This window comes from Cheilinus undulatus, linkage group 6 (assembly GCF_018320785.1).
Source record: "Cheilinus undulatus linkage group 6, ASM1832078v1, whole genome shotgun sequence".
Classification (NCBI taxonomy): domain Eukaryota; kingdom Metazoa; phylum Chordata; class Actinopteri; order Labriformes; family Labridae; genus Cheilinus; species Cheilinus undulatus.
Window position 1 is genome coordinate 3448689 of NC_054870.1, and position 12175 is coordinate 3460863.

At 37.7% G+C, this 12175-nt stretch overlaps 1 protein-coding gene across 1 annotated transcript in view; it reads left to right on the plus strand.

Annotated features, from left to right (window-relative positions):
* vps8 (VPS8 subunit of CORVET complex) overlaps positions 1 to 11442 on the plus strand; it is a 60873-nt gene extending 49431 nt beyond the window's left edge. The window contains exons 39-45 of the mRNA XM_041789478.1: positions 1314 to 1396; positions 2791 to 2871; positions 3603 to 3772; positions 5703 to 5871; positions 6811 to 6864; positions 7159 to 7239; positions 9990 to 11442. Coding sequence (XP_041645412.1) covers positions 1314 to 1396; positions 2791 to 2871; positions 3603 to 3772; positions 5703 to 5871; positions 6811 to 6864; positions 7159 to 7239; positions 9990 to 10115 — 764 coding nt within the window. The 3' untranslated portion in view covers positions 10116 to 11442. The remainder of the gene's footprint in view (positions 1 to 1313; positions 1397 to 2790; positions 2872 to 3602; positions 3773 to 5702; positions 5872 to 6810; positions 6865 to 7158; positions 7240 to 9989) is intronic.
* Positions 11443 to 12175: the final 733 nt, after the last annotated feature.

Consider the following 12175-nt stretch of genomic DNA (forward strand, 5'->3'; position numbering starts at 1 on the left):
TTTGAAAAAGTAAAGAGTAAAACAAGTTAGATAAAAAGTCAGGAAGGTGGGAAAAGAAATTAACCTTATTTCATATTCTTGATTTTGCATCGTACAGTTCAGACTTAAACTTATGATTTCGACTTTTTTATGTTTTGACCTTCAAGATTCACAATTCAAAAATTCTAAGTTATATTTTTACCTTTTAAATGTGTGATTCTTTGTTTCTATCTCATTTTTTTACCTTTTAAAACATTATTGTGCCTTTTAATTCCATGTTTTGACCTTTTGAACTAGACTTTGAACCTTTAAATGTATAATTTTTACTTTTTTCATCTCAGAATGATTTATTATCAGTGTTATTTATATTTTCTCATATTTTACTGATGGTGAAAATTAGGTTGACAGTTTATGTTGAAATGTTGATCTTGTTAGGCTCTTAGGTTAGGCCTAAATTCAGAATCCGTGATTGACTTTCACAATCCTGGCTTAAATAGTCCGGCCCTCAGGACGTCTCATCAGAGCAAATCTGGCCCCGGACTCAATATGAGTCTGAATGACAATTCCACACAAATTTCAGAACATTTATTCAAAAGTTGTGACAAAATATGCTACAATAAAATAAAGCAGCATATGCTTCACTTCACTGTCTTGAGGTAGGAACTTAATTTGCACATGTGCGCTCTGAGAAAAAGGAGAAAAAAGAAAAACCACCCTCTGTGTGCCACTGTAACAGACAAAGTGCAAAATCTGTTTCATTGAATTAAAATAAATAACAAGCTTGGCTCAAAGATCAAATTAATAAATAATAACAGCCTGTAGCAAATTCATTGATTTTAAATAAATAAATTTATTAAATTACTATTTACAAGATTTTTTGTGTGTATTTTTGTACAAGATATAATAGTATAGATGAGAAAAAAAGTATTTTTTGAGTAGGAAAGACAGGTTTTGCCTGATGAAGATGTAATTTTGGCCCGCCTTTGAGTTGGTCAGAAAAAAATCTGGCCAGAGGCTAAACTTAGTTGCTGACCCCTGCCTTAAAGACTGCTATTCTACTAACTTTCTGAGATGCACCTGTACGTGTATAAACATGCACAAAAACTAGTAAAGGGTTAGAGTGTGAAGTTTTTGTTCTGTTTTTTTTGTTTTGTTTTTTTTTTTTGTCATAATGACATGAAGAGGACTCTGGTATAACATTAACGTAGGAACCGACAGTAGGATTTGAGTTGTTGTTTTTGCTTGCTGCTAGTTTATTGTGTTATAACTTTATATACCTATGGATCTATAGATATCGATGCAGTCTATTGACAGTATGTATCTGTATGTTTCAGTGCTGAGGGAGCTGACGATGAAGGTTCTTAACTGTATGAGCAGTTTCATTTCCCTTCCTGCCATCATCCAACGAATACTCCAGGTGAGATGGGTTTTCTCAGGATTGTTTTGGTTCAGTATCAGTGTTATTACTACCTGGAGCTTGCTAGCATGTACAGAGTCGTCTCCAAGTTGGCATTGAGGCTGATGAGAGCTAGCACTGTTCAGCTCTCTGGAGGGGTCATGGGACTGAATGGATGAAACACTGGTTTAGCATTAATATGTTGAATAAAGCTCATTTTCATTGCAAAACTCCTCTGGGCACCAATCAAATTTTCTGAATAAATGAAGAAAAGAAACAAAGCTTAAAAGCTTAAACTTAAAAGTAAAGCTTAAATTCTTAAACTTTTAGTGACGCTTGCAGTGAGATCCAGAGAGAATATCACAGACAAGATCAATGAATAAAGTCACTTGTTTGTAGATTTATTAAGCTAAAACTTAACTCACTGGCAAATCTATCTTGCAAAGCTCGCATCTGCACCATTTGGGCCCGGTTAGAAAGTGACAGGACCAATCAGCGACGAGGGGCAGTACTTTGGGGTGCAGCGGAGTCGTGACATAAGCAAGCAGCAACAAGAGGCTGGTGCAATTATGGCAGAAGAGATTAGCGTGGATGCTGCTAAAGCGCAAGTTTTATCAGAACTTGATGACATTTCTTTATTAAAATAAGGACAAAGAACAGCAGTGAGTTGTTTTCTTTTCAAAAACGACAAAAGTCGTGTACTGACATGTCTACAGTCACCATGGTTTGCGTTATTCAGTTCTCTATCGAGTTTACCAGAGCCGTTTTACTCCGTAGTAGAGGCTACAACATCACGTCTTTTGTTGCTCTGATTGACCCATAAATATGTGACAGACAGAACGTTCATCCAATCACCCTCTGAGTTTTTTTGTCAAAGGCTCTGTCCTTTCCCAAACACTGTCTATGAGAGGTTTTCCAGATGGATGTGTGAAACACATCCATCTGGCCTATCAGGTTAGGTAAAACTTATAGAGGATGACAGGGCTCTGACAGCTGGGAGACACAGCATACATGCACCTGGTATGAAAATTGTGGCTGTGCATGTTGAGAAGGACACGCATCAGCAAAACTCATGGCCAGTCTGAAACGGCGCCACACCCTAAGGGTCAGGTAGCCCTCCCTCTCATGCCTGCAGAATGTGTATAACGCCACAGCAAGAAGCCTCTGAAGCAGACTACAGGGAGTTGTGTACCTGTTTGGATCTTAAGTTCTATTCTCGACAAACTTTGTCTTTTATGCATACTTTTTAGTATCAGTCATTTCTCTGGCCTGTCATTGCTTCAAAAAGAACCCAAGGTCATTGCATACTATATTCTTGTTGGTAACAACACTTTAACAGTGGGCAAAATACAAATCTGTGTGCTGTGTGAAGTATATGAATGAAATGTGAAATGGTCTACATCTGTGTCTGCTAGGACCCTGTATATGGGACAGGAAAACTGGCTGAAATCCAGGGTCTCATTCTGAGTATGATGGACACTTTCAACTACGAACAGGTAAAGAACTGTGCGTGTGCGTTTTTCAGATGGATAATCCAATGTCATTTCCCAATCTCCAGAGCAGCCACGCCCTCTGGTGGGTGAAATCCAGCTCTGTGACTGAGTGGTTGTAAATTAGGAAACAGACAGGGCATAGGGATTATATGGAAACAAAGATTGGATGTTGTTGTGTTCGATTTGTGCCTCTCAAAATTGAAAAAACATAAGTAGGATTAGTTCTCCATTCTTAAATAATGGCATGTGCTTTGGGCACAAAAGCCAGTATCTTTCTGGGACAGCAGGAGCTGTTCCTGTGAACACATTCACTAATTAACTAACAGTGTTTGGAAAGTTTGCATCCCAATTATTTTACATGGATGAAATACACACATAAGGTATGTGGTGTCAGTTTATGGTGATTATTAAACATTTATACCCTTTAAATATTCAATAAACAATATTTTAATAAACAATATTTCATAATGTTACAATGCCAATCATTGCTCCAAAAAGTCATCAATATTATGTTTGTATGTTTAACTTAATAATTATTGGATTCAGGCTCTTAGTAAAAATTCATATTTTAGACTTTAAATCTTTGAACCACATGGAGCTCATCTTTTCCATTTTCTTGCGTTCATTCTGACTAATTTTTTTCACCCAGAATGGAATTGGGCCGGTATCTTATGGGCAAAGTACCGAGATTATATTGAAAGATCCTGAGGTTTTTTTTTTTCTCTGTTTTTTAGACTCTACTTGAAACAACCACCAGTCTGTTGAACCAAGACCTCCATTGGTCCCTGGCTCACCTGCATGCTTCAGTCACAAAAGGACTCCACCCTCGACAGGATTACTGCTACATCTGCCTTCAGCAATATAAGAGAAGACATGACTCAGCAGAGAAGATCATTATATTCAGGTATGGAGGAAGTAAAATGTTAGGAGTTAAGGGGCAAACAGCTCCTGTTCTGATTGAAAATATGTCGTCCACGGGCTTTTTCCATCCAACTTATTGACTCTCTGTGTGTTTAACAGTCTGAATACACTACGATGCAGCTGTGTTAAATGTCTTTGAAATAATTGCGACAGGTTTGCTGTAACGTTAACTACAGTAATGCGGTTAGGGTTATATTGTGTTAAAAACAGAAGTGTATTTATGGTGTAATACAGAAAAGTAAGGACTGTTTTTTTCCAGATTTATACACTCACTTCTGATTGAGTATGTAAATGTGTAAATAAAAATGTCTGTTTCCATGGATACGGTTCCAAAGGGCTTTAATCATATTGACCTGAATTAAAAAAAAAAATATCATGAACGTCTCCACAGACATGATTAGTGTTTTCTTAATGTTATTAAAATGATTTGATTTTATTTGGCATCACAGTGCATCGATTCGGCCTACATAGTTTATTTTCTACAGCAATTTTTTAGCAGTAAACGCAACTGTCACTCCCAATATGACCCCCCTAAAAATAAATTTAAGAGAACTATATGTAAGCTTCCTTAAGAGTAAAAAAATCAAAATACCTGTCTATCTAGCTGAATTATCTGTTCATATAAAAGAATGGTAATAAAGGAGTAATCCAAACACATTTTCCATTAGATAATATTATTTTAACAAAGGTAAAACAAACTATTTGTAAATCAGGTGAGAAAGAGATTACAGAGACCACATCAGAACAACAGTAAAATATTTAAATTAGGACCCTCAGCATTAAAGCATTAATTGCACTTAATGAAGCAGCATAATTGGGGCATTGATTTTTCCATCATGATTAATCACTTGCTTTTTTTTGCCCTCTGAACAGAGTTTTGTTGAGCCACTGCTTTATCACACTACTGCCATGGTGATGTAAAATAGAAACCACTGCTTCTTAATATCTTAATTATTATTATTTTATTTTAGATGCAAAGATAATGCTGTCTTGTTGGCAGGTGTTAGGATTTACAGCGTTGACATTGGGTCAGGGTGTCAAACTAGCCGATGGTGTAAGAAAAATTCTGACAGGCTGGTCATGTGGAGTCATGGTTACAGGGCGTCTTGGACGCATTAATCATGCCGTACAACAAGACCATTGGTCATTCCCAACACTCAAAACCAGCCTGATGTGTGTCGATTAGCTGTGACGTTGCAGTCAGGCCAAAACCTGGCTAAACTGGTCTAGTCTGAAGGCCGGCTCAGACTACACAAATTCAGATCTTCCTTCCGGGCACTTTTTTTGAGAAACGTCGGAAATTTTTCTTCTTCAGAGAAAACTTTTTAAAGTCCAAAATCTGAATCATTTACCTTTTAACTGGTACCATATTTCCCCTGTGATTGTCTGGCTACCAGTCCGGGTTGTTCCCTGGTTTTCACTCTTAGATAGCTTAGATCTGTATCAGCCCCCTGTGATCCAGAATGGTAGAGGTGGTGTAAATAGTGGTAAAATATTTGAATTCCAAAATGGGGAGAATAACCACAGTTAACTACAGAAATCTAGAGGTTAATCGCGATACATAATGTTAATTCTTTGGCAACCTTTATTTAAATGGTCATAGTTCATACATTATAAGCAGAGTTTGTAAGAAAAATTACAAGATAAATACACAGTTAAAAATAAACACCAACCATGAGTGATGAGACATTTGCATGTAGTGCGGTGGCTCCATGGTTCCTATTGATCTTGCTGGAGGGAGCTGCATGCCTTTATTGGTTCTGACGCTGTTAGAGACAGTTTACTGCCTGACTTTTACTTGGCTGTGGGCAATATTTATCTCTAATTTAAAAAAAATGTATTGTAATGTATGGATGTATTGCTATAACAGAGTACATACTGATTCTGACATTTTTATATGTTTGCCTTGTCAGCTGTGGTCACCTGTACCACTTCCAGTGCCTTCAGCAGAAAAACTTTGATGGGGGTTTAGTGGCTGAGCTGCAAAATAGATGGAGCTGCTACAAATGTACCTCCAGCCAAGGAGGAAGGAGTGGGCCTGCAATTGAACCTAAACGACTTCGCAGTACATCGCTGGCACAGGTGAACAGTATTTGCTTTTTAAAAAGTGTTTAAAATATATATATAACTCTAATGTATAAAGGTTAGGTGAGATTTTATTAAAACACTGTTTTTTTTTCATAGTTACGAAACTAGGGCTGGGCAATTAATGGAAAATTAGATTATATCGCGTTATGACCTGCTGCAGTTTTCTAATCGCAAAGGATGCAATTTTTCTTTGACCTGAAATTAGAGTTAAAATACAAGTTTAAAACTTTTTGAAGCAGCAGCAGCATTGTTATGCCTGACATATGCAATCGTTCAAGTGACTATTTTTTTTTTTATTTTTTATTTTTTTTTCTTATGAAATATGAAAATGACAAAACCCCTTCGATGCAACAATTCATATCAAACAGGCAATACGAGTCAAAATCATCAGAATGTGATATTTTTAAAGAATTGTTCAGCCCTAGTTTAGGAATAAAAGAAAGTTAAGGAAAAATCACATATCAAATTGCAATTGCAATATTGAAGGGAAAAAATCGCTATTAGATTATTTTTCAAAATCATCCAGCCCTATATGAAACCAGTGAAGTATAACAGAGAGGCCAGAGCAGTCCTGAATCTGATTTTTTAAATTCTGTGTGACTCTGACCCTTTTTATAATGTTTTAAACAGCTGAAGTGAAGTAGAATCTGATCTTTTCAAACCAATCAAACAAAAAATCTGAACATTGTAAAAAGAAAAAAACAGAAATTGGCATAAAGTTTAAATCATGTATGCAGCCTTAGTTATAAAGGTTGTTTTTCAGCTTTACAATAAGTTGCACATGTCAGTTAAGGGCCTTTTACATTATACGTGATATAAAGTTATTTTTTGGCTAGTGTGAATTTGTCCGTGTAACACTGTTTATATAAGCATATATAATATCATCCAGTTGTGTACAATGCTAACAAAGGCCTCTCCCTCTCTCTGTCTCAGACTTGTATTACATCGGCCTATCAGGGTGCAGAAGCAGCGGCTCACAGGAAAAAGGTACGGTTTTGTCAGATCCCAGAAACCACATTTCCCCTTAAATGTGTTCAGTCTTTCTGGCTTCTTCTCCAGAAACTTTTAGGATTGTTCAACTTTACTGCAACTCATTCAAAATAAGATTCAGTTTATGATAATGAAAATGATGAGACCTGCATAGCTGACCATGAACCAAATCAAACTGCAGTAGGTGCAGTAAATTTGCTTTTTAGGGCAGTTTTATGTACATCAACATCAGCCCAACATTTGCGTTTCTTTTTCTTTACATGATCTTTTCCTGTTTGTCTTGTGCCCCAGGTGTTTGTTGACACAGTGTTGAACCTTCAGCAGGAACAGTCCTGGGATCGGTTACGCTGCTTATACAGAGGACCATCAAGGGTATGATCTCTTTTTATTCTCCATTTAAAGAGTTTATTCCTCATGTAGAAAATGAAACTTTTTTTATTATCAAGGATGCCAAATTTGTTAGAAAGCAGGGGTCCTGTATGTAAACACATCTGGAGCAAAGCGTTGTTACTCTGAAGGAGACTTGTGCTGGTTATGAAACATATACTGATGCCTCTATGTGAACTACAGAAACAAATCAGTGTGCGCTGGTTTAACTCAAACTATAGACTGACAGCGCCACTCTTTTACTGCTCTCTCTCTCCTTCCTCTCTCTGTGATCAATAAGCAAGCAATAATTCAGGCTTATCATCAAAAAGAGAGAAATTTCCTGTATAGAAGTTAAAGAACAGTCTTGTAGTGATTGACTTATGGGTCTCTAGATGGCTACACAATCATGGGGAAGACTGCAGACAGGGGTTGTTCCGATCCCGATACCAGTATTGGAAATACGTCTTATACTGTTTAAAATGCAGGTATCGGTATCAGAGAGTACACAAGTTTGTGCACCGATCCAATACCATTTGGTTTAACTTTATATTTTGCGTTGTGTAGCCATGCTAACTGTTAGTGCTATAAACCGGAAATCAATCCTTCTTCGCTGCCACTGTATGAACAGGCTTCCATTTTTAGCGCAGCGGCAGCGAAGAACAACCAAAGGAGCCGCTGCAGCTTCAAAGACTGTTGTCTGTGTGACAGTTTTCCTCTGAATGTGATCGTTGAAATGCCTTCCAGACCTGCACTGTTGTGCAAGACAAGAAGTGACACCGTTTATCAAAAGTTAAACAACTTTTGAACAATAAACCGTTCCACCTTACTTGTTTTCCTCTTGAAGCTAGCCGTTGTGTTTTACCATCGACTCTATTGATGCCTTTGAATCTTTGTGGCAGCATTTTCAGCGAGCCTGGAACTCGTGTGACTTTTGGGGAGTTTAATGATTAAATCCACACCAGTAAACCCGATATTAAACGTCTTTTTATCCATTTTAATCGAATAACGATCATTTATTACTGCTAGCTCTAATGCTAACCTTCATATTGTTTCTTTCTGTGATTGTCTGTCAGCCAATAGCAGGGCTTTTCCGTGATCACGTGATGCTGCCCAAAATAGCAGAAAGGAGTGATAGATTTCAATGCACTTGATGATTTATACAACTGTAAGTACATGTTGCAGCCCCCTGTATTATTATTTTAATATTTAGCAGTAAAACTCAATAATCAGCAGAAAAACAACTTTAGGCTCACAGAGATGCTGAATTTTATGATTCTATTTGTTGAGTCAAATATAGGTCTAAAATAATTTGCTAGTCTGCACAGTCATTTCAGAAGTTAAGACTGGTATCGGAACGGTATAGGCCGATACCCATCACCTTGGTACCAGAATCATATCGTGAAGGAAAAAATGGTATCGGACCATCCCTCCTGCAGACTTGACAGATGTCCAGAGGATAGTCATTGACACCCTCCAAAAGGAGGGTAAGACACAAAAGGTCATTGCTAAAGAAGCTGCTTGTTCACAGAGTGCTGTATCCAAGTAACCCGACACCCATCTAGGCAGAGGATTTGAAAAAAACTTGAAGTATGATTGGATGAACGTTCTGTCTGTCACGTCTTAACGGGCCAATCAGAGCAACAAAACGTGACGTAGCCGTGACCAAGGTGCACGTGCGCAGCTACTGAGGAATAACCATGGTGACTGTAGACATATCAAGGATACAGGCGTTTCCATCTGCTTTGCAAGGTTAGTCCCAGACATGGACTACAAATGTGGCATTCCTCTTGACGAGCCACTCCTGAACCAGAGACAACATCAGAAGCGTCTTACCTGGGCTGTGGAGAAAAAGAACTGGACTGCTGTAAGGGGTCCAGAGTCCTCTTTTCAGATGAAAGTACATTTTGCATGTCATTTGGAAATCAAGGTCCCAGAGTCTGGAGGAAGAGTGGAGAGGCACAGAATCCATGTTGCTTGTAGTCCAGTGTAAAGTTTCCATAGTCAGTGGTGATTCGGGCTGCCATGGCATCTGCTGGTGTTGGTCCACTGTGTTTTCGGAAGTCCACAGTCAACGCAGCCATCTACCAGGACATTTTAGAGACCTTCATGATTCCTTCTGCTGACAAGCTTTATGGAGATGCTGATTTCATTTTTCCAGCAGGACTTGGCACCTACCCACACTGCCGAAGGTACCAAAAGCTGGTTCAATGACCATGGTGTTACTGTGCTTGATTCTGCCCTGAACCCCATAGAGAATCTATGAAAGATGAGAGACACCAGACCCAACGATGCAGATGACCTGAAGGCCGCTATCAAAGCAACCTGGGCTTCCATTACACCTGAGCAGTGCCACAGACTGATCACCTCCATGCCACGCTGCATTGATGCAGTAATTCATGCAAAAGGAGGCCCAACCAAGTATTGAAGGCATAGAAAATGAACATACTTTCTAGAAGCCTGACATTTCTGTTTAAAATATCCTTTTTTTATTAATTTTATGTAATATTCTAATTTTCTGAGACACTGAATCTTGGGTTTTCATTATCTGTAAGCCATAATCATCAACATTTCAAGAAATAAAGGTTCGCAATATTTCACTCCTTAATATTTTAAGCTAAACTGGAAGTGCTCTACGGGGATTCTTAGAATGTTTGTGAATACTGGGCACTGGTTTTTAAATCAAAAACTCTGATTCAGAACATTGTACATGTTTTTAATGACTTGTTTTTTTTTTATTTTCTCTCTTTTCCCAGTTGTCCATCCTTTCAGAACTCTCCTACTGCCGAAGCAATGAGAAGACGGGGCTCCTGACCCCAGGCCAACTGGGAACTGAAAATTTCCAACTGAAGCTCTCTCCTCCACCTCTGTTGGAAGAGTAAAATTTAAGGGTCCTTTTGGGTGGTTTTACACTTGGAACCTGGGCCCAGATCCCACTAGTCTGGTTCCTTTGATCAGTTTGAACACAGAGGTACCTACTTGGGTCTTGGGCACAAGTCATGTGAATTTGGACACCTACGGAAGAAATGTCACTGCAACCATGCCCAGGTACAGGGAACTCATCAGGCATGTAAACATCTCCTGTCAACTTCAAAAACCATTGCTCATGTGCAGCACAGGCCGATCCCATCCTCTGAGCTGTGCACTAGATGTGGAAGCAGGAAGAGGGTCGCTCTTAGGATCTAAAAAACAGAAACACCCATCGTTACCTGCAGGGCGGATTCTTGGTGGATTTGCAAACCAACTATGTGCATAGCGCCACCTGCTGTACTGGACTGTGTACATATAAATGTGTGCTCGGGGACAGAAATTCATTTCAAATGTGACAGCTGTCCAGTGGGGAGGGGGCAGCATTTACTCTCAGGCATGAAACAAAACAATCATGCCTGATGTTATAACGCTATAAAATGTGTGCAGAATGAAACTGCATGTCTTAAACCTTTACACTCGGTATCTTTGGAACAGCAATGATAACACTGAGTAAAACTAGTGGCATTCACTTTAGCTTGATTTGCATTGTATGTATATGACATCATGGTAACTGAACCACTTTGCTTGTAACTTCCAGTTGATGTTTGTGTGAAAAAAGGTCAGTTTCTTCTGGACATTAATTATAATAAATGGAAAAAGTCAAAGCTTAATGATGAATTATTTACCAAATTAATAAATCAACCTGCAGTCCTAGGAATGTCAAACTGACAGGTTACTTTTCTTGACTGAATTTAACATTTTGTTCTTTTTCTTTATTTGGGATCCAACACTGCAGACAAGAGAGAATTTATTTTAATCCTTTTTTCAGTTCTTTATTTTGTTTTATAATTACTTTAAAATATCCTTCAGAGGAAATGTTATATTCTTAGATGCTTCACCTTGTGATAATATCACAACAAACAATAAAAAAGAATGCAATCTAAGGTCACAGTATGGAAAATGTCACATCTGATGTACTCTTGGTAGTCCTTAAGTGTACTATGATTTATACTGATAAGAATGTGTGTGTGTATAAAAACTGCCTCATGATTCCTGTACTATCCTATTCTGAAAGTTTGGGAAAAAAAGCTTTTGTGATGTTTATGTTTATTGCTATTTACAGCAAGATTATAAATCTGGAAGCACGTCTCAACTACTCCCTTTCAGTCTATTTTTCCCAGTCTTCTGTCCGTGCCTTTTTAATAAACAGTCATTTTCTAAGTGAGTTGTTTATCTTTTGTTTCTAAGCTGTCTAGCTTTACATCCATTCTGGCATTGAAATGTTCAAATTGTTAAAGTGATTCATAAAAGGTACTTGAACTTCATCGTATACTAATGTCCTATTTCAGTCTCTTTATTACATTAAAATCTTCAGTGTTGTGTGCACTTTCTTAACTTTACAGTCAAGTCAACTTAAATTGTATTTAACCAGGAGAGATGCTCAGTAGGAAGCCCCCAGACTTTAGCGATCCAATATCTAAAGCAGGGGTGTCAAACTCAATCACAGCAGGGGCCGGATTCTGAATTTGGGTCTAACCTGAGGGCCTAACAGGGTCCATATTTAACCATAAAATGTCAACCTTGTTTCCACCACAAATGAATCATGGGGTTAAAAAATAGCACTGATGATGAATAATTTTGTGATTAAAAGGTGAACATGATAGTTAAAAACTCAAAATCTGAGATAAAAGGTCAAACTTTGAAGTTTAAGAGGTAAAATCACATTTAAAGTCAAAATAATGTTTTTAAAAGGCAAAAAATAAGAGATTACTGAAACCATGAATTTTAAAAGTCAAAAACAGATAAAATTCAAAATTAGATTTTAACAGTCAAAATTTGAGGAGAACATCAAAATCAGGAGTTTAAAATGTCAAAATATGAAAAAATTAAAAATCATGAGTTTTTAGGGTAAAAAAAATTAGATAAAAGATAAAGTTAGAGTTGAAAAAGTTCAAAACATGAGAAATCATGA